The following is a 25,592-nucleotide window of genomic DNA, read 5'->3' as shown; positions in this document are numbered from 1 at the left end:
ACAGCCGATTGATGCACAGCTGGTTCCCACAGACAGTAACAAAATCAACTATGGGCGGCAGTTGAGGCCAAACAGACCGGATCGCCGGTGGGTGTCGCTGTCAGGCCAGCAGTGAGTTACACACAGGCTGTTCTGTTGGTGTTGGTGTCGCCGTCTGTTGGTATCGTTGTGTGTTACCTTTCTGGTTTGTTGGGACAGAGTTTCTGAGAATGGGAGTCGAAGGTGTGAGCCGGGAGTGTACCAGACGTTGAGCTGCACGTCTGCGCTATGTGTGGAACGTGATTTAGCGAATTCCACCGGCATCTTGCTGTGCTGAATCCGAGACACAGCCCCTCTCTCCTCTCCCTCAATTCACACTCAGAGCCGAGACGCCAAATTCCATTTTAATAATCGCTACTGTAATTATAATCTAATCAATCCCGACTAACAGCAGCATAGAGGTTCGTTCACCACTTTAAACATTGTCAAATACCCGCAAACTATAAACAAGAGAAAATCTGCAGATGCTGGAAATCCAAGCAACACACACAAAATGCTGGAGGCACTCAGCAGGCCAGGCAGCTTCTATGGGAAAAAATGTACAGTCGACATTTCGGGCCGAAACCATTTGGCAGGACCGGAGAAAAAAAATGAGTAGTTTTAAAAGGTAGAGCAGGGGAGAGAGAAACACAAAGTGATAGGTGAAACCAGAAGGGGGAGGGATGAAGTAAAAAGCTGGGAAGTTGATTGTGCCAGCAAAGATATGTTCCCAGGAAGGATACATGGCTGTAGACCTGGGTCTGAGGCGACGAAGACAATCAACTTCCCAGCTCTTTACTTCATCCCGCCCCCTCCCAGTTTCTCCTATCACCTTGTGTTTCTTTCACTCTCCCACCTTTTAGATCTACTCCTTAGCTTTTTTTCTCTCTCCAGTCCTACCGAAAGATCTCGGCCCGAAACGTCGACTGTACTCTTTTCCATAGATGCTGCCTAGCCTGCTGAGTTCCTCCAGCATTTTGTGTGTGTTGTTCATGTTCAGACTAGTGGGATCAATCAAACAACACATCAGATTCAAACTGATGTAATCAAATCAGAGAAAAAAATTCAAGCTGCTGTGATGAGATTCAGACTGGCGTAATCGATCAATGAGACAATATAGATCAGAGTCAGAGCAGTGCAATCAATGGCGATGGAATATAGATCAGATTCAGATTGGTGCAATCAATTGACGATAGACAAATCACAAACCAAAGAATCCATGTAATCATGATCCAGGCTGAGCCGCCATCGTCAGCCAGGGCATATTCCGGTGCTGAGTCCATGCATGCAAGGGTGCATTCCCTATCCCTACCCCCTCGGCCTGGATCTCCTGCCCTGACTCCTGGGACCCTGTCCCCCAGGCTTCAATCCCTGGGCACTGATGCCTACACCTCCTTGGCTCTCTTCCCACTGCTGGTTAAGCAGTCTTGGAAGAATCTGACGATGGTTTTCTGGAGGTGGCGCCTGTTTCCCTCTGTCCAGAAGAAGTGGTCTGTATCTGGGTAGACCTGGTGGGGAGAAAGATGTAAGAACCAGTTTGTGCTTGTTGCCAATCTTATCCTGCCCGCTGAATGAAACAACCCCCACTGTCACGCTCGTGCCCCACAGCCCTACAAGACTCCTCCCACCAGCCCCTGATTTAACCCATCAGGGGGCTGTCAGATACATGCAGCTGTACAGCATATTAGAAAGGACCAATTTAAAAGTAAGGGTTTAATGCTGAGGCCTTATACCACACTTGGAGTATTGAGAGCAGTTTTCAGCCCCTAGTGTACAGGCATTAGAGAGGGTCCAGGGGATGTTTTACAAGAATGATAACGGGAATGAAAGGGTTAATGTTTGAGTCTTTGATGGCTCTGGACATGTACTCACTGGAGTTTAGAAGAATGCTAAGGAATTAGTGTGGGGGACAGGGTTTCAGATTTGTGGATCATTGGAAGTTATGAAGAAAAGTGACAGATTAACCCTGAATTTGAGGGGAACCAATATCCTTGTGGGCAGATTTGCAAGAGCTGTTGGTAGGGGGGTGGGAACCAGAGTGATAGGTCAGAGGATGGAGCTGTTGGTGTACAGGTAGATGCAGCATGTAGAGAGACTGTGAGGAAGGATAGAAATTTGGTAGTCCAAAACTTCAGTCAGTGGGGATCAGTTGAAGTGTGTCTATTTTAATAGAAGTAGTATCAGGACCAAGGATGATGAACTTAGTACATGGAACTATGATGCTGTGGCCAGTGTGGAGGCTTGGCTGTCACAGGGCAGGAATGGCTGCTGGATGCTCTGGGGATTAAAGGGATTGAGAGGGAGATAAGAGGTGGGGGGAGTGGAATTGCTAATCAGGGATAGTATCACAGCTGCAAAAAGGGAGGATGTTGTAGAGGGATCATCTAATGAGTCAGTGTAGGTGCAAGTCAGAAATGGGAAGGGAGCAATCACTCTATTGGGAGTATTCTATAGACCCACCCCCCTGCCCCAATAGTAACAAGAGACGCTGAGGAATAGATCGGGCGGCAGATTTTGGAAAGGTGCAAAGCAAAAAAAAAAAACAGGATTGTTGTCAAGGGTGACTTCAACTTCCCTAATATTTATCGACAACTCCTTATTGCCAAAGGTTTAGACGAGGTGGAATTTGTTAGGTATATCCAGAAAGGATTCCTGACACAATACACAGACAGGCCACCTAGAGGAGGGGCCATATTGGACCTGGTGTTAGGCAGTGAAGCAGGTCAGGTATCAGATCTCTCAGTGGATGAGCTTTTCAGAGACAGTTCCATGACCTTTTACCATAACCTTGGAGAGGGATAGGAGCAGACAGAGGGAATTATGATGCTATTAGGCAGGAACTGAGGAGCATAAATTGGGAATGGGTGTACTCAGGGAAATACACAACGGAAGTGTGGAGGTTGTTTAGGGGGCACTTGCTGGAGGTTCTGGGTGGGTTTGTCCCATTGAGGCAGGGAAAGGATGGTAGGGCGAGGGAACCATGGTTGACAAGAAATGTGGAACATCTGGTCAAGAGGAAGAAAGAAGCTTACTTAAGGTTTAGGAACCCAAGGTCATGCAGCCCTCTAGAGAGTTACAAGGAAGCCAGGCAGGAGCTGTAAAAATGAACTTAGGAGAGCTAGAAAGAGGCATGAGAAGGCCTTGGTGAGTAGGCTTAAGGAAAACTCCAAGGCGTTCTACATGTTTTATGAAGAACAGGAGGATGGCCAGAGTGAGGATAGGACCAATCGGGGTAGTGGAGGAAACATGCCTGGAGTCGGAGGAGACAGGGGAAGTCCTCATTACTTTGCTTCAGTATTCACCATTGAGAGGGACTTTGATGTTTGTGAGGACAGCATAAAACAAGTTGATATGCTAGTAACATGTCAAAATTAAGGAAGAGGATGTGCTGGAACTTTTGAAAAACATTACGATAGATAAGTTCCCAGGGCCAGATGGGATATACCCAAGGTTCCTACAGGAAGCAAGGGAAGAGATTTGGTAGAGGTGTACAAAATGATAAGAGGCATAGATCTTGTGGATAGCCAGAGACTTTGTCCCAGGGTGGAAATGGCCAATATGAGGGAGCATCATTTTAAGGTGATTGGAGGAAGGTATCGGGGGGTGTGGCCAAGGTAGTTTTTTAACACATGGTGCCCAGGAGTGGTAGTAGAGAGCAGATACATTAGGGACATTTTAAACAGCTCTTAGATCAGGACATGGATAATAGAAAATTAGACAGCTATGCAGGAGAGAAGGATTAGATTGATTTTAGAGTAGATTATAAGATTGGCACAACATCGTGAGCCAAAGATCCTGTAGTGTGCTGTAATGCTGTATGTTCTACGGATCTCATTGAAACCTATTTAATATTGAAAGGCCTAGATAAAGTGGATGTGGAGAGGATATTTCCTATAGTGGGGGAGTCTTGCACCAGAGGGCACAGCCTCAGAATACAAGGACATTCATTTAGAACAGAGGATGAGGGAGGAATTTCTTAGCCAGAGAGTGGTGAATCTGTGGAATTTATTGCCACAGATAGCTGTGGAGGCCAAGTCATTGGGTATATTTAAAGCGGAGGATGATAGGTTCTTGATTAGTAAGGGCACAAAGGTTATGTGGAGAGGGCAGGAGAATGGGGTTGAGAGGGATAATAAATCAGCCATGATGGAATGGCAGAGCAGACATGATGGCCCAATTCTTCTCTTCTCTCTTGTGGTCTTATAAAACTGGTCAAGCTGCAGTTTGGAGAATTGTGTGCAGTTTTGGTCAGCCCAATACAGGAAGAGTGTGGAGACATCGGAGAGAGTACAGAAGAGGTTCACCAGGATGCACCTGGATTAAAGGGCGTGAGTTAAAAGGAGAAGTTAGACAAACTTGTGTTGTTTTCTCTGGAGCAGTGGAGGCTGAGGGGAGATCTGAGAGAGGTTAGTAAGTTTATAAAAGGCGTAGTTAGAGTAAACAACCGTAATCTTTTTTTCCCCCAGGGTCAAAATGTTTAATAACAAAGGGCATGCATTTAAGGTGAGAGGGTGAGTTTAAAAGCGAGGTGAGAGGGAAGGTTTTTAAAGCAGAGAGTGGTGGGTACCTGGAATGGATTACCAGGGGTAGTGGTGAAATCAGGCAGTTTATTGGAGTTTCAGGTTTTTAGATAGATGAGATGAGGCAAATGTAGGGATACTTATTTAGGGATAGAGCATGGGATAGTCACTTCTGTCCCTTCAGGATATGCCACCAGCAACCCACCGATTTAAGCTTAGGACAATTTACAATGACCAATTAGCCAAATAACCATTACGTTTTGGATTGTGGGAGGAAACCGGAGCACCCAAGGGAAATCCACGTGGTCACAGGGAGGATGTACAAACTCCTTACAGAGGACGCCAGAAATGAGCTCTGAACTCCGAGGCCCAGAGCTGTGATAGCGTCATGGATGGAGAACACAGCAGGAGGACATTTAGTATAAATTGGCATCGATTGGCACAGCATCGTGGGCAAAATGATATGTCCAATGGTGTACTATATTTATTTTAGGGGCTACAGAATAAGTTTAGCATGTATTAATATAGGGCCTGTATCCGTGCTGTATTGCTGTGTGACTCTACGATTGCAGGCAGATTTGTTCCATTGATAACTGGGATCTTTGTATTCCCAGGGTGTCAGCCCTCACAATGCTAATTTGCCTGGGTTCTCCAACCTCAGAAGGTGGTGGACCATCAATCTGAATGACTTTGTCCAGCAAAAGGTATTTGAAAAATCTGAAATGTTTTCTCAACCACATTATACCACTGTTGTTAGTAGAATTCCCTTTTCCTTGCACTGTTATAGTAATTTTATGTCTTTGCCCTGCAACATTTCACGACATATGATAATAAATCTGGATCTGTACCTCAGTGATAATGCATTGAATCACCTGCTATTCTGAAGGGTAGCAAAACGTAATGTACTTGTGAGCTTGGGGTCTCTGCCGAGAGAATATCGCCTTGTTAAGGTGAATACAGACCTTCTTATCTGCCAGCTTCCCCAGTGAGCTGGTCACAGACATGACACCCCTTCCTTCTGACTTCCCCAGGGACCCGGATCCAGAATACCATTGCTCTCACGGGTCAGAGACCTGTCCACCCTGGTCCATGGACTGCCCTCCCTTCCCCTACTTCCATCACCATCCAATCCCCTTTCCCCTCTTCACCTGTGAGACTTTTGGGGTCAATTATTGTATCTGGTATTCCCAGTGCAGCCTCCTCTACATCAGTGACAGCCAACGCAGACTGTGGGAGCCATTGTGTTGAGCACCTTTGCTCCGTCGACCATAAAAGGCAGCATTTTGTGTGTTTTCCCCCTCTCCACTCCCTGCTCCAAGCTTCACCTTGCAGACACCTCATCTGGGGAAGGGTGCAGTTTAGCCTCCCTGTCCTCTCTGGAATCTCCAGAGTGGGACACACTGCAGGTCAATATGGGGAGTTTTCTCACCACAGCCGTTGTCTGACCTCCGAAGTGTGGCCACACCTACAGTGTTTTGTTTCTCTCCTGTGCGTCTCAGGCGCATGGCATTATTTGCTTCTCTGTCCCTTGCCCTCTCTCCTTTCCCATCTTTCTACAACCCTTTCGGACAGATCTGCTGTGATTAACCTGCCTTTCATAAGCAACCCCTCGTCTCCTGCTCATTCTAGTGACACAAGGTTTGGCAAAGCTTCCTAACCTCTTTGCCCCCCACCTGTCCAAATGCCTCTCAGCTGTTGTAATTGTCCTTGCTTCTACCACTTCCTCTGCCAGTTTATTGGTACAGATCCCAGCCCCCATGGTCTCATCTCCACTTGGAACTTTAATTCTCAGGATCAGGTCTCACAGGGAGGTGAGGGGTGAGCCATCTCCTCGAGCACATAGCGTAGTGCTTCGCACAACGCTTCATAGCGCCAGCAATCGAGGATCAATTCCTGCCACTGTCTGTAAGGAGTTCGTACGTTGTCGCCTTCACCACATGGGTTTCCTCCAGGTGCTCCAGTTTCCTCCAGCAGCCCAGAGACATACCGGTTGGTAGGCTAATTGGTCGTTGTAAGTTGTCCCGCGGTTTGATGAGGGTTAAATTGGTGTGTTGCTGGGCGGCACAGCTCAAAGGGCCAGAAGGGCCCTGCTCGGCGCTGTATCTCAATAAATCAATCAATGAACAAGCAGACAAGCAGTGAGACTGGTGTGATGAGTCTCCAGTAATGGAATCCCATGTGCTGGTGGAATCTCCACTCCCCCTTTACCTGAGGCAGAAGGAGTGAGAAATGTGTCTGATTGATTGATTACAACCTCACCCCCCAACCTCTGTCCCCTCAGGAAGGTGGGAATGCGCCATCTCCCCGAATCCCTATAGTCTGTGTGGAGCTGTTGTGAAATGGTGCTGTCAAGGGAGAGAGTTTCTGAAATTTAAGATGAACTTCAGCTTCATTTGTCACATGTTTATCAAGACATTGAAAACCAGTCCGAGCATGTGCTGGGGGCAGCCTGTTAGTGTCACCATGCTTCCAGCACCAACAGAGCATGACCCTAACCTATACGTAGGTACTTGGAGTGTGGGAGGACACCAGAGCACGCAGAGAAACCCACGCAGTCACGGGGAGAACACACAAGCTCCTTACAAACGGTGGCAGGAATTGAAGCCCGATCACTGGTGCTATAAAGCATTACACTAACCGCTACACTATTCTGCTGCCCTTAGTCCACTCGTGACCCAGCCCTTCCACACGACGTGATCATGTCTGATCTCCTCCCATTTCCACTTGTGTCCCAGTCCCACCTGATTTTCAAAACATTTAAATCTCCTCTTTAGAACTTCTCTAACTCTAGTGATTTCAGCCTCCACCACCCTCAGGAGGACAGAGAATTCAAGAGATTATGCTCCCTCTGATAGACGTCATCCCCACACACCCCAGTGTTAAATAACCTCAATCTTGTAACATCCCCACATCTCCCCTGTCACTACCCCACAGGGTCCAAGATTGTTGTGTAAGGTCCTCCCTTCTCCTTCTACGCTCCACAGGATACAGATCCAAACTGTCCACCCCCTCCCAATGGGGCAACCTTTTGGTCCCAGGAACTACCCTGGAGTAGGTCGTCACAACAATAATCTTGCCCTCAATGTTAGTAACACAAAGGAACGGGAAATCGAGGGAACACACACCAGTCCTCAGTGAGGATTCAGCAGTGGAAAGGACAAGCAGTTTCAAGTTCCTGAGTGTCAATATCTCTGCGGATCTATCCTGGGTTCCAACATATCAATGTAATTATAAAGAAGGCACACCAGCAGCTATACAGTGCCTAGAAGAAGTATTCACCACCCTTGGAGGTTTTCATGTTTTATTGTTTTACAATATTGAATCACAGTGGATTTAATTTGGCTTTTTTTTTGACACTGATCAACAGAGAAAGACACTTTTGTGTCAAAGTGAAAACAGATCTCTACAAAGTGATCGAAATTAATTACAAATATAAAACGTGAAATAATTGATTGCATAAGTATTCACCCCCTTCAAGCGAGTATCTAGTAGATGCACCTTTGGGAGCAATTACAGCCTTGAGTCTGTGTGGATAGGTCTCTATCAGCTTTGCACATCTGGACACTAATTTTTCCCCATCTTCTTTACAAAGCTGCTCAAGGTCTGTCAGATTGCATGGGGATTGTGAGTGAACAGACCTTTTCAAGTTCAGTAACAAATTCTCAATTGGATTGTGGTCTGAACTCTGATTTGGCCACTCCAGGACATTAGCTTTGTTGTTTTTAAGCCATTCCTGTGTAGCTTTGTCTTTATGCTTGGGGTCATTGTCTTGCTGGAAAACAAATCTTCTCCCAAGTCGCATTTCTCTTTCAGACTTCAAGTTTTCCTCCAGGATTTCCCTGTATTTTGTTGCACCCATTTTACCCTCTACCTTCACAAGCCTTCCAGAGCCTGCTGCAGTGAAGCATCCCCACAGCATGATGCAGCCAGTACCATGCTTCACGGTAGGAATGGTGTGCTTTTGATGTGCAGTGTTTGACTGAGGGCCAAAAAGCTTCATTTTGGTTTCATCAGACCATAGAACCTTCTTCCAGCTGACTTCAGAGTCTCCCACATGCCTTCTGGCAAACTCTAGCTGAGATTTAATGGGAGTTTTTTCAACAGTGGCTTTCTCTTTGCCACTCTCCCATAAAGCACCCAGTCAACAGTTGCTGTGTGTGCAGTCTCTCCCATCTCAGCCTCTGAAGCTTGTAACTCCTCCAGAGTTGTCATAGGTCTCTTGGTGGCCTCCCTCACTAGTCCCCTTCTTGCACAGTCACTCAGTTTCTGAGGACAGCCTGCTGTCGGCAAGTTTACAGCTGTACTATATTCTTTCCATTTCTTGATGATTGACTTAACTGTACTCCAAGGGATATTCAGTGACTTGGACATTTTCTTGTATCCATCTCCTGACTTGTGCTTTTCATGGAGTTGCTTGGAGTGTTCTTTTGTCTTCATGGTGTAGTTTTTGCCAGGATACTGACTCACCGGCAGTTGGACCTTCCAGATACAGCTGTATTTTTTACTATACTCAGTTGAAACACCTTGACTGCACACAGATCTCCAAAACCAGATCTTCATTTAACTAATTATGTGACTTCTAAAACCAATTAGCTGCACCAGTGATGATTTGGTGTGTCATATTAAAGGGGGGGGGGGTGAACACTTATGCAATCAATTATTTTGTGTTTTATATTTGTAATTATTTTAGATCATTTTGCAGAGATTTATTTACACTTTGACATGAAAGAGTCTTTCTCTGTTGATCAGTGTCAAAAAAGCCAAATTATATCCACTGTGATTCCATGTTGTAAAACAATAAAACATGAAAACTTCCACGGGGGTGGGGTGAATACTTTTTATAGGCATTGTATTTCATTAGGAGTTTGAGGAGATTTGGTATGTCACCAAAGACACTTGCAAATTTCCACAGAAGTACCGTGGAGAGCAGTCTAACTGGTTGTGATACAACCCACACTCAACGATTCAGGAACAGCTTCTTCCCCTCTGCCATCAGATTCCCAAACGGACATTGAACCTGTGAACCCTACCTCACTATCTTGCAGTCTTTTTCCACGATATATATATATTGTGCGTGTGTGTGTATTCTTATTATAATTGTTATATATTGCTCTGTACTACTGTTGCAAAACAGCAAATTTCCCGTCATTGGTCAGCGATAACAAACCTGATTTTGATTCTGAATCTCCCTCAGACTGTCTCCAATGCCAGTGTATTTCTCCATAAACAAGGGGACCAGAACTGTGCACACTGCTTCAAGTGTGTCCTCACCCACACCCTCTGCAATTGTCACAATGCTTCCCCACCAGTGAACTCTTAACACCTTCCCCCCACCCCACAATAAGGGGGACATTATCTCTGCCCCGGCCCCCACTGAGGCTGCCTGACCTGCATGCAACCTCGTTGTCGTTACTCCACACCCCTTTCCTCCGGGACACCGCGTAGCTACTGATGGTTGACAGAAATGTAGGAAGATGGACAAGGAGGGGCAAGCCATGCCTGGCCCGAGGACCAGCCGAGGGAGTGAGGATCAGGTGATTCCCGATGGCCCCAGGGGTCGTGAGCGATGATGGTTTAACTATGCCATGCAAAAAGGCTCTCCCCACACACCCTAGCTGCAGTGTGTAGTTGGCCTTGGTGTCCACCAGTTGCTTAACTAACTCAGCTGTGTGCTGGAAGTGTACAGTGGCTGTCAGAAAGAGAGAGAGAGAGAGGTTGTACTGTCAACAGTGCTGTACTGAGAGAGGGGTAGTGACCAACAGAAGGATGCACTGAGGGAGGGGCTATACTGATAGACAGGGGTACTGAGGGGGGAGTGTACTGAAGGTGGAGTACTGAGGGAGTGGTTTAGTGAAGGGGAGGTGTGTATTGAGGGAAGGGTGTGTTGACAGGTTTGTACTGAAAGAGAGGGGTTTACTGAGAGCGCTATTCTATCAAACATACATCCCGGCCATGAGTAAACACAGACTATCTATTTATACAGAGAGCCCTTGCATGAATATAGACAGCACCACCCCTTCCACAACACTGCCCTCCCTCCTCCTCACCACTCCTCCCAATGTGCGATGCTCCCTCCTCATTGCCTCTCCCACAAAACTGCCCTCCCTCCTCACTGCCCCTCACAGAACATTGCCTTTTCTCTGCACCCTTCCCAGGATAGAGCCCTCTTTCACCACTCTGAGTGCCACACTGGGCTGTTGGCTTTGTTGTCCCGATATAACTTACCGTCTGCAGTGCCGTGAGCGAGGAGCAGTCTTTTACCCCTCAGCCTCTCCACCTCCCCCAGGACTGATGCTTTCTGCAAATGAACAGCACATCTGGCACATTGCATTAAAGTGTTCCTGCTGCATTGGCTCCCTCACCTTCACACCCTCCCACAGCACGATCGCCCCCTCCTCACCCTGCTCCAGGATCGCTCCCTCCTCTCCCATCTCACTGATCCTCATCACTGCCCCTCCCTCAGCGTGACACTCCCTCCTCACTGCCCTTCCCACAGCGTGACACTCCCTCCTCACCGCCCCTCCCACAGCGTGACGCTCCCTCCTCACCGCCCATCCCACAGCGTGACGCTCCCTCCTCACCGCCCCTCCCACAGCATGACAGTCCCTCCTCACCGCCCACCCCACCTGGTGACACTCCCTCCTCACCGCCCCTCCGACAGCGTGACGCTCTCTCCTCACCGCCCCTCCCTCAGCGTGACACTCCCTGCTCACCGCCCCTCCCACAGCGTGACGCTCCCTCCTCACTGCCCTCCCTCAGCATGACACTCCCTGCTCACCGCCCCTCCCACAGCGTGACACTCCCTCCTCACCGCCCCTCCCACAGCGTGACGCTCCCTCCTCACCTCCCCTCCCTCAGCGTGATACTCCCTCCTCACCGCCCCTCCCTCAGTGTGACACTCCCTCCTCACCGCCCCTCCCTCAGTGTGACGCTCCCTCCTCACCGCCCCTCCCACAGCGTGACACTCCCTCCTCACCGCCACTCCCTCAGCGAGACGCTCCCTCCTCACCGCCCCTCCCTCAGTGTGACGCTCTCTCCTCACTGCCCCTCCCACAGCGTGACCCTCCCTCCTCACCGCCCCTCCCTCAGCGTGACGCTCCCTCCTCACCGCCCCTCCTTCAGCGTGACACTCCCTCCTCACCGCCCCTCCCACAGCGTGATGCTTCCTCCTCACCGCCCTTCCCACAGCGTGATGCTCTCTCCTCACCGCCCCTCCCTCAGCGTGACACTCCCTCCTCACCGCCCCTCCCACAGCGTGACACTCCCTCCTCACCACCCCTCCCACAGCGTGACACTCCCTCCTCACCACCCCTCCCACAGCGTGACACTCCCTCCTCTCCACCCCTCCCTCAGCAGAGCACTCCATCCTCACCGCCCCTCCCTCAGTGAGACACTCCCTCCTCATCGCCCCTCCCAAAGCGTGACACTCCCTCCTCACCGACCCTCCCGCAGCGTGATGCTCGCTCCTCACCGCCCCTCCCACAGCGTGACACTCCCTCCTCACCGCCCCTCCCACAGCGTGACACTCCCTCCTCTCCACCCCTCCCTTAGTGAGACACTCCCTCCTCACCGCCCCTCCCACAGCGTGATGCTTCCTCCTCACCGCCCCTCCCACAGCATGACGCTCCCTCCTCACCGCCCCTCCCTCAGCATGACACTCCCTCCTCACCTCCCCTCCCTCCTCACCTCCCCTCCCTCAGCACAACACTCCCTCCTCACCGCCCCTCCCTCAGCGTGACGCTCCCTCATCACCTCCCCCCCACAACGTGACACTCCCTCCTCACCACCCCTCCCACACAACACTCCCTCCTCACCAACCCTCCCTCAGCGTGACACTCCCTCCTCACCGCCCCTCCCACAGCATGACGCTCCCTCCTCACCGCCTCTCCCTCAGCGTGACACTCCCTCCTCACCGCCCCTCCCACAGCACGATGCTCCCTCCTCACCGCCCGTTCCCTCAGTGTGACACTCCCTCCTCACCGCCCCTCCCTCAGTGTGACACTCTCTCCTCACCGCCCCTCCCACAGCATGACGCTCCCTCCTCACCGCCCCTCCCACAGCGTGATGCTCCCTCCTCACCGCCCCTCCCTCAGCGTGACGCTCCCTGCTCACCGCCCCTCCCACAGCGTGACGCTCCCTCCTCACCGCCCCTCTCAGAGCGTGACACTGCCTCCTCACCGCCCCTCCCTCAGTGTGACACTCTCTCCTCACCGCCCCTCACACATCGTGATGCTCCCTCCTCACCGCCCCTCCCACAGCGTGATGCTCCCTCCTCACCGCCCCTCCCTCAGCGTGACGCTCCCTCCTCACCGCTCCTCCCTCAGCGTGACGCTCCCTGCTCACCGCCCCTCTCACAGCGTGACACTCCCTCCTCACCGCCCCTCCCTCAGCATGACACTCCCTCCTCACCGCCCCTCCCACAGCATGACGCTCCCTCCTCACCGCCCCTCCCACAGCATGAGGCTCCCTCCTCACCGCCCGTCCCTCATCGTGACACTCCCTCCTCACGGCCCCTCCCACAGCGTGACACTCCCTCCTCACCACCCCTCCCACAGCGTGACACTCCCTCCTCTCCACCCCTCCCTCAGCATGACACTCCCTCCTCACCACCCATCCCATAGTGAGACACTCCCTCCTCACCGCCCCTCCCACAGCGTGTTGCTCCCTCCTCACCGCCCCTCCCACAGCGTGACACTCCTTCCTCACCGCCCCTCCCACAGCATGACACTCCCTCCTCACCACCCCTCCCTCAGCATGACACTCCCTCCTCACCACCCCTCCCACAGCGTGACAGTACCTACTCACCGCCCTTCCCACAGCGTGACACTCCCTCCTCACCGCCCCTCCCACAGCATGACGCTCCCTCCTCACCGCCCGTTCCCTCAGTGTGACACTCCCTCCTCACCGCCCCTCCCTCAGTGTGACACTCTCTCCTCACCGCCCCTCACACATCGTGATGCTCCCTCCTCACCGCCCCTCCCACAGCGTGATGCTCCCTCCTCACCGCCCCTCCCTCAGCGTGACGCTCCCTCCTCACCGCTCCTCCCTCAGCGTGACGCTCCCTGCTCACCGCCCCTCTCACAGCGTGACACTCCCTCCTCACCGCCCCTCCCTCAGCATGACACTCCCTCCTCACCGCCCCTCCCACAGCATGATGCTCCCTCCTCACCGCCCCTCCCTCAGCATGACACTCCCTCCTCACCGCCCCTCCCACAGCATGATGCTCCCTCCTCACCGCCCCTCCCACAGCGTGACACTCCCTCCTCACCACCCCTCCCTCAGCATGACACTCCCTCCTCACCGCCCCTCCCACAGCATTATGCTCCCTCCTCACCGCCCCTCCCACAGCGTGACACTCCCTCCTCACCACCCATCCCTCAACGTGACACTCCCTCCTCACCACCCCTCCCTCAGCATGACACTCCCTCCTCACCGCCCCTCCCACAGCATGATGCTCCCTCCTCACCGCCCGTCCCATAGTGAGACACTCCCTCCTCACCGCACCTCCCACAGCGTGACACTCCCTCCTCACCGCCCCTCCCTCAGCAGAGCACTCCCTCCTCACCGCCCCTCCCACAGTGTGATGCTCCCTCCTCACCGCCCCTCCCACAGCGTGATACTCCCTCCTCACCGCCCCTCCCTCACTGTGACACTCCCTCCTCACCGCCCCTCCCACAGCGTGACACTCCCTCCTCACCACCCCTCCCACAGCGTGACACTCCCTCCTCTCCACCCCTCCCTCAGCTTGACACTCCCTCCTCACCGCCCCTCCCTCAGTGAGACACTCTGTCCTCACCGCCCCTCCCAAAGCGTGACACTCCCTCCTCACCGCCCCTCCCAAAGCGTGACGCTCCCTCCTCACCGCCCCTCTCAGAGCGTGACACTCCCTCCTCACCGCCCCTCTCTCAGCATGACACTCCCTCCTCTCCACCCCTCCCTCAGCTTGACACTCCCTCCTCACTGCCCCTCCCACAGCATGACGCTCCCTCCTCACCGCCCCTCCCACAGCATGATACTCCCTCCTCACCACCCGTCCCATAGTGAGACACTCCCTCCTCACCGCCCCTCCCAAAGCGTGACACTCCCTCCTCACCGCCCCTCCCACAGCGTGTTGCTCCCTCCTCACCGCCCCTCCCACAGCGTGACGCTCCCTCATCACCGCCCCTCCCTCAGCATGACGCTCCCTCCTCATCGCCCCTCCCACAGCATGAGGCTCCCTCCTCACCGCCCGTCCCTCATCGTGACACTCCCTCCTCACGGCCCCTCCCTCAGCAGAGCACTCCCTCCTCACCGCCCCTCCCTCAGTGAGACACTCCCTCCTCATCGCACTTCCCAAAGCGTGACACTCCCTCCTCACCGCCCCTCCCGCAGCGTGATGCTCGCTCCTCACCGCCCCTCCCACAGCGTGACACTCCCTCCTCTCCACCCCTCCCTCAGCATGACACTCCCTCCTCACCACCCATCCCATAGTGAGACACTCCCTCCTCACCGCCCCTCCCACAGCGTGTTGCTCCCTCCTCACCGCCCCTCCCACAGCGTGATGCTCCCTCCTCACCGCCTCTCCCACAGCGTGACACTCCCTCCTCACCGCCCCTCCCACAGCATGGCGCTCCCTCCTCACCGCCCCTCCCACAGCGTGACACTCCCTCCTCACCACCCCTCCCACAGCGTGACAGTACCTCCTCACCGCCCTTCCCACAGCGTGACACTCCCTCCTCACCGCCCCTCCCACAGCATGACGCTCCCTCCTCACCGCCCCTCCCTCAGCATGACACTCCCTCCTCACCGCCCCTCCCACAGCATGAGGCTCCCTCCTCACTGCCCCCCCACAGCGTGACACTCCCTCCTCTCCACCCCTCCCTCAGTGTGACACTCCCTCCTCACCGCCCCTCCCTCAGTGTGACACTCTCTCCTCACCGCCCCTCACACATCGTGATGCTCCCTCCTCACCGCCCCTCCCTCAGCGTGACGCTCCCTCCTCACCGCTCCTCCCTCAGCGTGACGCTCCCTGCTCACCGCCCCTCCCACAGCGTGACGCTCCCTCCTCACCGCCCCTCTCACAGCGTGACACTCCCTCCTCACCGCCCCTCCCACAGCATGATGCTCCCTCCTCACCGCCCCTCCCTCAGCATGACACTCCCTCCTCACCGCCCCTCCCACAGCATGATGCTCCCTCCTCACCGCCCCTCCCACAGCGTGACACTCCCTCCTCACCACCCCTCCCTCAGCATGACACTCCCTCCTCACCGCCCCTCCCACAGCATGATGCTCCCTCCTCACCGCCCCTCCCACAGCGTGACACTCCCTCCTCACCACCCATCCCTCAACGTGACACTCCCTCCTCACCACCCATCCCTCAACGTGACACTCCCTCCTCACCGCCCCTCCCACAGCATGATGCTCCCTCCTCACCGCCCGTCCCATAGTGAGACACTCCCTCCTCACCGCACCTCCCACAGCGTGACACTCCCTCCTCACCGCCCCTCCCTCAGCAGAGCACTCCCTCCTCACCGCCCCTCCCACAGTGTGATGCTCCCTCCTCACCGCCCCTCCCACAGCGTGATACTCCCTCCTCACCGCCCCTCCCTCACTGTGACACTCCCTCCTCACCGCCCCTCCCACAGCGTGACACTCCCTCCTCACCACCCCTCCCACAGCGTGACACTCCCTCCTCTCCACCCCTCCCTCAGCTTGACACTCCCTCCTCACCGCCCCTCCCTCAGTGAGACACTCCGTCCTCACCGCCCCTCCCAAAGCGTGACACTCCCTCCTCACCGCCCCTCCCAAAGCGTGACACTCCCTCCTCACCGCCCCTCCCACAGCGTGACACTCCCTCCTCACCACCCCTCCCACAGCGTGACGCTCCCTCCTCACCACCCCTCCCTCAGCATGACGCTCCCTCCTCACCGCCCCTCCCACAGCATGATGCTCCCTCCTCACCGCCCCTCCCACAGCATGATACTCCCTCCTCACCACCCCTCCCTCAGTGTGACACTCCCTCCTCACCGCCCGTCCCATAGTGAGACACTCCCTCCTCACCGCCCCTCCCAAAGCGTGACACTCCCTCCTCACCGCCCCTCCCACAGCGTGATGCTCCCTCCTCACCGACCCTCCCACAGCGTGACACTCCCTCCTCACCACCCCTCCCTCAGCATGACACTCCCTCCTCACCGCCCCTCCCACAGCGTGATGCTCCCTCCTCACCGCCCCTCCCAAAGCGTGACACTCCCTCTTCACCGCCCCTCCCACAGCGTGACACTCCCTCCTCACCACCCCTCCCACAGCGTGACACTCCCTCCTCTCCACCCCTCCCTCAGCATGACGCTCCCTCCTCACCGCCCCTCCCACAGCATGATGCTCCCTCCTCACCGCCCGTCCCGCATCGTGACACTCCCTCCTCACCGCCCCTCCCTCAGCAGAGCACTCCCTCCTCACCGCCCCTCCCACAGCATGATACTCCCTCCTCACCACCCCTCCCTCAGTGTGACACTCCCTCCTCACCGCCCGTCCCATAGTGAGACACTCCCTCCTCACCGCCCCTCCCAAAGCGTGATACTCCCTCCTCACCGCCCCTCCCACAGCGTGATGCTCCCTCCTCACCGCCCGTCCCATAGTGAGACACTCCCTCCTCACCACCCCTCCCACAGCGTGACACTCCCTCCTCTCCACCCCTCCCTCAGCTTGACACTCCCTCCTCACCACCCCTCCCACAGTGAGACACTCCCTCCTCACCGCCCCTCCCACAGCATGATGCTCCCTCCTCACCACCCGTCCCATAGTGAGACACTCCCTCCTCACCGCCCTTCCCAAAGCGTGACACTCCCTCCTCACCGCCCCTCCCACAGCAGAGCACTCCCTCCTCACCACCCATCCCACAGCGTGACACTCCCTCCTCACCGCCCCTCCCTCAGCATGACACTCCCTCCTCACCGCCCCTCCCACAGCATGAGGCTCCCTCCTCACTGCCCCCCCACAGCGTGATGCTCCCTCCTCACCGCCCCTCCCAAAGCGTGACACTCCCTCCTCACCGCCCCTCCCACAGCGTGATGCTCCCTCCTCACCGTCCCTCCCACAGCGTGATGCTCCCTCCTCACCGCCCCTCCCACAGCGTGACGCTCCCTCCTCACCACCCCTCCCACAGCGTGACACTCCCTCCTCTCCACCCCTCCCTCAGCGTGACGCTCCCTCCTCACCGCCCCTCCCACAGCATGATGCTCCCTCCTCACCGCCCGTCCCGCATCGTGACACTCCCTCCTCACCACCCCTCCCTCAGTGTGACACTCCCTCCTCACCGCCCCTCCCACTGCATGATGCTCCCTCCTCACCACCCCTCCCTCAGTGTGACACTCCCTCCTCACCGCTCCTCCCACAGCGTGATGCTCCCTCCTCACCGCCCCTCCCACAGCATGATACTCCCTCCTCACCACCCCTCCCTCAGCGTGATGCTCCCTCCTCACCGCTCCTCCCTCAGTGTGATGCTCCCTCCTCACCGCCCCTCCCACAGCGTGACACTCCCTCCTCACCGCCCGTCCCTCAGCGTGATGCTCCCTCCTCACCGCTCCTCCCTCAGTGTGACACTCCCTCCTCACCGCCCCTCCCACAGCATGGCGCTCCCTCATCACCGCCCCTCCCACAGTGTGACACTCCCTCCTCACCACCCCTCCCTCAGCATGACACTCCCTCCTCACCGCCCCTCCCACAGCATGATGCTCCCTCCTCACCACCCGTCCCATAGTGAGACACTCCCTCCTCACCGCCCCTCCCAAAGCGTGATGCTCCCTCCTCACCGCCCCTCCCACAGCGTGTTGCTCCCTCCTCACCGCCCCTCCCACAGCGTGATGCTCCCTCCTCACCGCCTCTCCCACAGCGTGACGCTCCCTCCTCACCACCCCTCCCTCAGCGTGACGCTCCGTCCTCACCGCCCCTCCCTCAGCAGAGCACTCCCTCCTCACCGCCCCTCCCTCAGTGAGACACTCCCTCCTCATCGCCCCTCCCACAGCACGGTGCTCCCTCCTCACCGCCCCTCCCACAGCATGACAGTCCCTCCTCACCGCCCCTCCCACAGCATGACACTCCCTCCTCACCGCCCCTCCCACAGCATGATACTCCCTCCTCACCACCCCTCCCTCAGCGTGACACTCCCTCCTCACTGCCCTTCCCACAGCGTGACACTCCCTCCTCACCGCCCCTCCCACAGCATGATGCTCCCTCCTCACCGCCCCTCCCACAGCGTGACACTCCCTCCTCACCGCCCCTCCCACAGCGTGACACTCCCTCCTCACCACCCCTCCCACAGCGTGACACTCCCTCCTCACCACCCCTCCCACAGCATGACACTCCTTCCTCACCGCCCCTCCCACAGCGTGACACTCCCTCCTCACTGCCCCTCCCACAGCATGACACTCCCTCCTCACCGCCCGTTCCCTCCGTGTGACACTCCCTCCTCATCGCCCCTCCCACAGCGTGACACTTCCTCCTCACCACCCCTCCCACAGCGTGACACTCCCTCCTCTCCACCCCTCCCTCAGCATGACACTCCCTCCTCACCGCCCCTCCGACAGCGTGATGCTCCCTCCTCACCACCCCTCCCACAGCGTGTCACTCCCTCCTCTCCACCCCTCCCTCAGCATGATGCTCCCTCCTCACCGCCCCTCCCACAGCACGGTGCTCCCTCCTCACCGCCCCTCCCACAGCATGACACTCCCTCCTCACCGCCCCTCCCACAGCATGATACTCCCTCCTCACCACCCCTCCCTCAGTGTGACACTCCCTCCTCACCGCCCCTCCCACAGCATGATGCTCCCTCCTCACCACCCCTCCCTCAGTGTGACACTCCCTCCACACCGCCCGTCCCATAGTGAGACACTCCCTCCTCACCGCCCCTCCCAATGCGTGATACTCCCTCCTCACCGCCCCTCCCACAGCGTGACGCTCCCTCCTCACCGCCCCTCCCACAGTGTGACACTCCCTCCTCACCACCCCTCCCTCAGCATGACACTCCCTCCTCACCGCCCCTCCCACAGCATGATGCTCCCTCCTCACCACCCGTCCCATAGTGAGACACTCCCTCCTCACCGCCCCTCCCAAAGCGTGACGCTCCCTCCTCACCTCCCCCCCACAGCGTGACGCTCCCTCCTCACCTCCCCTCCCTCCTCACCTCCCCTCCCTCAGCACAACACTCCCTCCTCACCATCCCTCCCTCAGCGTGACGCTCCCTCATCACCTCCCCCCCACAACGTGACACTCCCTCCTCACCACCCCTCCCACACAACACTCCCTCCTCACCAACCCTCCCTCAGCGTGACACTCCCTCCTCACCGCCCCTCCCACAGCATGACGCTCCCTCCTCACCGCCCCTCCCTCAGCGTGACACTCCCTCCTCACCGCCCCTCCCACAGCACGATGCTCCCTCCTCACCGCCCGTTCCCTCAGTGTGACACTCCCTCCTCACCGCCCCTCCCTCAGTGTGACACTCTCTCCTCACCGCCCCTCCCACAGCGTGATGCTCCCTGCTCACCGCCCCTCCCACAGCGTGACGCTCCCTCCTCACCGCCCCTCTCACAGCGTGACACTCCCTCCTCACCGCCCCTCCCTCAGCATGACGCTCCCTCCTCACCGCCCCTCCCACAGCATGATGCTCCCTCCTCACCACCCGTCCCATAGTGAGACACTCCCTCCTCACCGCCCCTCCCACAGCGTGTTGCTCCCTCCTCACCGCCCCTCCCACAGTGTGACACTCCCTCCTCACCTCCCCTCCGACAGCGTGTTGCTCCCTCCTCACCGCCCCTCCCACAGCGTGACACTCCCTCCTCACCTCCCCTCCCTCAGCACAACACTCCCTCCTCACCGCCCCTCCCTGACTATCCCACACTGAAGCAACTACAGTACACACTCACCACATAACTCTCGTCCTGTCGCGCTGACAAACCCAGGTACCTCTCGGAGAATGTGGCAGCTGTGACAGGGAGGAGACAGGGCTCAGACACACCAACCTCTTCTGGGACTGCACCCCCACTAATCCCACGAGCGTATGTCCGGGTAACCCCTCCCACTGAACGCAGGCTGTCGTCCCAGGAAGAGGCCATTAAACCCACCCAGTAACCGACAGATGGACAGGTGGAGGGGTGGGGAACATGATAGGATAAATTTTGGCACAGGCAGGGTCTGTTCCTGTGATGTACTCTTCCACAATCACTGAGTGTCGGCTCCCAGTGCGGTGCCTGGGGCAGAGTCACAGTCCAGAGTTGGTGACAGCACGAGTGTCGGTCCCATGAGGAATGTTGGGGTGGGTTATCGATAGAGCAGATGGCAGTTTGGCCGTGGAATATGTTAACTTGTGTGGACATGGGGGAGGTGCCAGCTCACCAATGGGGAACAGGGCAACTTGGGGTATTCAGAGACATGGTGTGCAGGGAGTTAATAGGCTACAGAGACAACTTCCTGTTACAAGTATGTACACACACACACAGCATCTCTCTATCACACACACACACCCCATCTCTCTGTCACACACACAAAATCAGAATCAGGTTTAATATCGCTGACATATGTCATGAAATTTGATGTTTTGCAGCAGCAGTACAGTGCAATACGTAATAAACTATAAATTACAATAAATATATATATATTAAATTAAGTAAGTAGTGCAAAAAGAAAGGAATAAAATAGTGAGGTGGTGTTCATGGGTTCACCATCCATTCAGAAACCTGATAGCGGAAGGGAAGAAGCTGTTCCTGACTGTCTTCAGGCTGCTGTACCTCCTCCCTGATGGTAGCAATGAGAAGAGGGCATGTCCTGGGTGATGGGGGTCCTTAATGATGGATGCTGCCGTTTTGGGGCATCACTTTTTGAAGGTGTCCTCGATACTGGGGAGGCTAGTGCCCATGTTGGAGCTGGCTGAGTTTACAACTTTCTGCAGCTTTTCCCGATCCTGTGCAGTGATTTCTCCAGACCAGACGGTGATGCAACCAGTTAGAATGCTCTCCATGGCACGACTGTAGAGATTTGTGAGAGTTTTTGGTAACATTACCAAGTCTCCTTACACTCCCAATGAAACTTCACCACTGCTGTGCCTTCTTTGTAGTTGCATCAATATGTTGGGCCCAGGATAGATCCTCAGAGATGTTACACCCAGGAGTTTGAAACTGCTCATTCTTTCCACTGCTGATCTCTTGGTGAGGACTACTGTGTGTTCCCTCGACTCCCCCTTCCTGAAATCCACAAGGAATTCCTTGATCTGACTGATGTTGAGTGCAAGGTTGTTGTTGTGAGACCACTCAACCAGCTGATCGATCTCACTCCTGTACGCCCCCTCGTCACCATCTGAAATTCTGCCAGCAATAGCTGTGTCATCGGCAAATTTATCAATGGTGTTTGAGCTGTGCCTAGCCACAGAGTCGTGAGTGTAGACAGAGTAGAGCAGTGGGCTAAGCACACATCATTGATGTGTACTAGTGTTGATTGTCAGTGAGAAAGAGATGTTATTTCCAATCTGCACTGACTGTGGTCTCCTGATGAGGAAGACAAGGATCCAGTTGCAGAGGGAGGTACAGAGGCCCAGGTTTTGGAGCTTGTTGGTTAGTACTGAGGGTATGATCGTGTTGAACACTGAGCTGTGATCAATAAACAGCAGCTGATATAAGTAAGTCCCTCTGACTCTCTCTCTCACACACACACACTCCCTCTCACACAACTGTACACATATTTCCTCTTTTTCATGTGCACACACAGCCCTGCACATGCACACTCCTTCTTTCACACATACTTCCTCTCTCTCTTGCTCACACACACATATTCCCTGTCAGACACAGACACACACACACACATATAAGGCTCACGAAAATGATTCTGCGATTGAAAGACTTGTCATATGAGGAGTATTTGATGGTCCTGGGCCTGTACTGACTGGAATTCAGAAGAATGCGGGGTGACCTCATTGAAACCTATTGAATGGTGAAAGGCCTCGATAGAGTGGATGTGGAGAGGATGTTTCCTATGGTGGGGGAAACTAAAAGCAGACCACACAGGAGTCAAAATAGAGGGGCATCAGAACGGGGATGAGGAGGAATTTCTTTAACCAGAGCGTGGTGAATCTGTGGAATTCGTTGCCACAGGCAGCTGTGGAGGCCAAGTCATTATGTATATTTAAAGCAGAGGTTGATATATTATTGATCATTTAGAAGGCAGGATATTGGTGCTGAGAGGAAAATAGATGAAATGGCAGAGCAGACTCGATGGGCCAAATGGCCTTATTCTGCTCCTATATCTTATGGGCTTATAGGCTCACACACTTGCACACTTCCTATCTCTCACATGCACACACTTAACATATATAATCCCTCTCTCACACACACACAACCCTGCACTCTCATTCTCTCCCTCTCTCACACACACAGGTCCAGTACTGTGTCAGTCAGCTTACCCTGCAGTCTGAAGTCCGTGATGGGAGATACAGCGGCTCCACACTGAATCAACCCGTCCATCAGGCCTAGGACCTTCAGTGCCAGGATACCCTCAAACCCCTGCAATATCAACAGGGCAGGGGTCAGAGAGAAGGAGCATGAGCTCAGAGCTGGAGCAAGTTCAGGGGTCAGTGCAGGGACAAGTCAAGGCAAAGGTCATGGTGAGTGCAAGGGTCAGGGTGGGGTCAAGGTCTGAACAACGATGATTAGGGCAGAGTCATGTGAGGTCACTGAAGGTCAATGCAGGTTTCATCTGGGGTCTATGTCAATCAGAGTAACAATGAGTAGGGGTGTGAAAATCAGAGGTGCAAAGGGTCTTGGGAGTTCTTGTGCAGGATTCCTGAAAGGTTACCTTGAGGGTTGAGTTGGTGATACAGAAGGCAAATACAACGTTAGCATAAATTTTGAGAGGACTAGAATATGAAAGCAAGGATGCAATGCTGAGGCTATGTAAGCCATTGGTCAGACTGCACTGGGACATTGTGAGCAGTTTTGGGTCCTTTAACTGAGAAAGCATATGCTGGCATTGGAGAGGGTCCAGAGGAGGCCTGTGAGAATGATTCCAAAAATGTATGAGGGTCATTTGAAGGCTCTGGGCCTGCACTCACTGGAGTTTAGAAGAATGAGGGAGATCTCATTGAAACCTTTTGAATATTGAAAGACTAAGACAAAATGGGTGTGGAGAGGATATTTCCTATAGTGGGAAGTCTAGGAGCAGTGAGCATTGTCTCAGAATAGAGGACATCCATTTAGAACAGAGGTGAGGAGGAATTTCTTTAGCCCGAGGGTGGTGAATCTGTGGGGGTCAAGTCATTGGGTATATTTAAAGCAAAGATTGATAGGTTCTTGATTAGTCAGGGCAACAAAGGTTACGGGGAGAAGGCAGGAGAAGATGGTTGAGAGGGATAATAAATCAGCCACGATGGCCTAATTCTGCTCCAATGTCTTATGGGTAAGTGGGTCAGTGCAGTATAAGGACAGGGTCAGACAGAGTTAATACAGGGTCAGGTGGGATTAGTGTGGAGTCAGGGGGTTAATGGTTTGATGTGGGGTCAGATGGGGCTGATGATGGGACAGGTACTGGAATTGGTTTACTATTGTCACACCTACTGAGATACAGTGGAAAAACTTGCCTTCCATACTGTTCACACAGATCAGATCATTACACAGTGCATTGAGGTAGAACAAGGTCAAACAACAACAAAATGCAGAAAGTGTAAAAGCTTCTAAAAGAGTGCAGTGCAGGTAGACAAAGTGCAGCATTATAATAAGGTAGATTGTGGGGCCAAGAGTCCATCTTAACGTACAAGAGGCCCATTCAATAGTCTGATCACAGTGGGGTAGAATCTGTCCTTGAGCCTGGTGGTGTGTGCTTTCAGGCTTTTGTATCTTCTGCCCGACGGGAGAGGGGAGAAGAGAGAATGTCTGGTGTGGGTGGGGTCTCTGATTATTCTGGCTGCTTTCCTGAGACAGTGAGAAGTGTAGACAGAGTCCATGGAGGGGAGGCTGGTTTCCGTGATGTGCTGAGCTGGTCCACAACTCTCTGCGGTTTCTTGTGGTCACTGGCAGAGCAAACTGTGATGCTTCTTGATAGGATGCTTTCTGTGCTGTAGCGATAAAGATTAGTGAGGGTCAATGAGGCCATGCCATTTCTTCAAATTTCTGTAACCTCCTGAGGAAATAGAGATGGTGGTGAGCTTTCTCGCCTGGACCAGGACAGGCTGTTGGTGATGTTTACTCCTAGGAACTTGAAGCTGTCAGCCTCAACACTTGTTGATGTAGACAAGAGCATGTGGACTTGTCCCTTTCCTGAAGTCAGTTCTTTTGTTTTGTTGACATTGAGAGAAAGGTTATCGTCATGACACTATGTCAGTAAGCTCTCTGTCTCCTTACTGTACTCTGACTCCACGTTAAGTTATTTGAGATACAACCCGTTACGGTCTTACCAACTGCAAACTTGTGGATGTAGTTGGAGCAGGACCCGGTCACACAGACATGAGGGTACAGGGGGTTTCAGAGGGGGCTGAGGACACAGCCCTGTGGAGTACCAGGGTTGAGAGTAATCGTGGCTGATTGTGACTGTTGGTCACTGGAGGATCCGTTCGCAGAGGGATGCATGAGTGAACTCCCAGAGACTTGTGTCAGGTTGGCTTAGTGTGCAATGTAGGGTCAGACAGGGTCAGGTGGAGGGAAAATGGTGGGGTTGATGTGGGGTGAGATTGGGTTGCACCCACCTTCCCATAGACACCGACTCTCGTCCGGTCCACATGCTCCATCTTCAGGAGGGTCCTGGAAACAGGTGGAGTCAGTCAGACTGGACACCCAGGGGGTGATCCCTGCTCACAGGGTCCGACCGTTCCTGGTCAGTTCCCTCCCACATCCCACCATTCAGTCCCTCCATCTCCTTTCTCCATCCCCCTTCTCCATCCCCCCTATCCCCTTCTCCCACCCCTCTCCTCCTCCTCCCTTCCTCCCTCCTACTCTCTCCCTCCCCTCCTTCCTCTCACCCTCTCCTCCAGCATTTCCCCTCCACTCTTGCTCCCTTTCCCCACTCCCTACCCCTTCCTTCCTTATCCTCTCCTTCCACTCCCCC

The 25,592-nt window shown here is 54.5% G+C and overlaps 1 protein-coding gene across 1 annotated transcript; it reads right to left on the bottom strand.

Moving 5' to 3' along the window:
* Nucleotides 1–1,018: 1,018 nt before the first annotated feature.
* Nucleotides 1,019–25,278, bottom strand: LOC140191793 (inactive dipeptidyl peptidase 10-like). The gene is made up of 5 exons (XM_072249553.1): nt 25,234–25,278; nt 22,960–23,059; nt 20,435–20,493; nt 10,764–10,836; nt 1,019–1,526 (listed from the first exon to the last, which is right to left on the bottom strand). The coding sequence occupies exons 1-5, from the start codon at nt 25,273–25,275 to the stop codon at nt 1,327–1,329; spliced, it is 474 nt and encodes a 157-aa protein (XP_072105654.1). The 5' UTR covers nt 25,276–25,278; the 3' UTR covers nt 1,019–1,326.
* Between the last annotated feature and the right edge of the window lie 314 nt (nt 25,279–25,592).

Source organism: Mobula birostris, chromosome X (assembly GCF_030028105.1).
Source record: "Mobula birostris isolate sMobBir1 chromosome X, sMobBir1.hap1, whole genome shotgun sequence".
Taxonomy (NCBI): domain Eukaryota; kingdom Metazoa; phylum Chordata; class Chondrichthyes; order Myliobatiformes; family Myliobatidae; genus Mobula; species Mobula birostris.
This window is presented reverse-complemented; position numbering and strand designations above follow the sequence as displayed.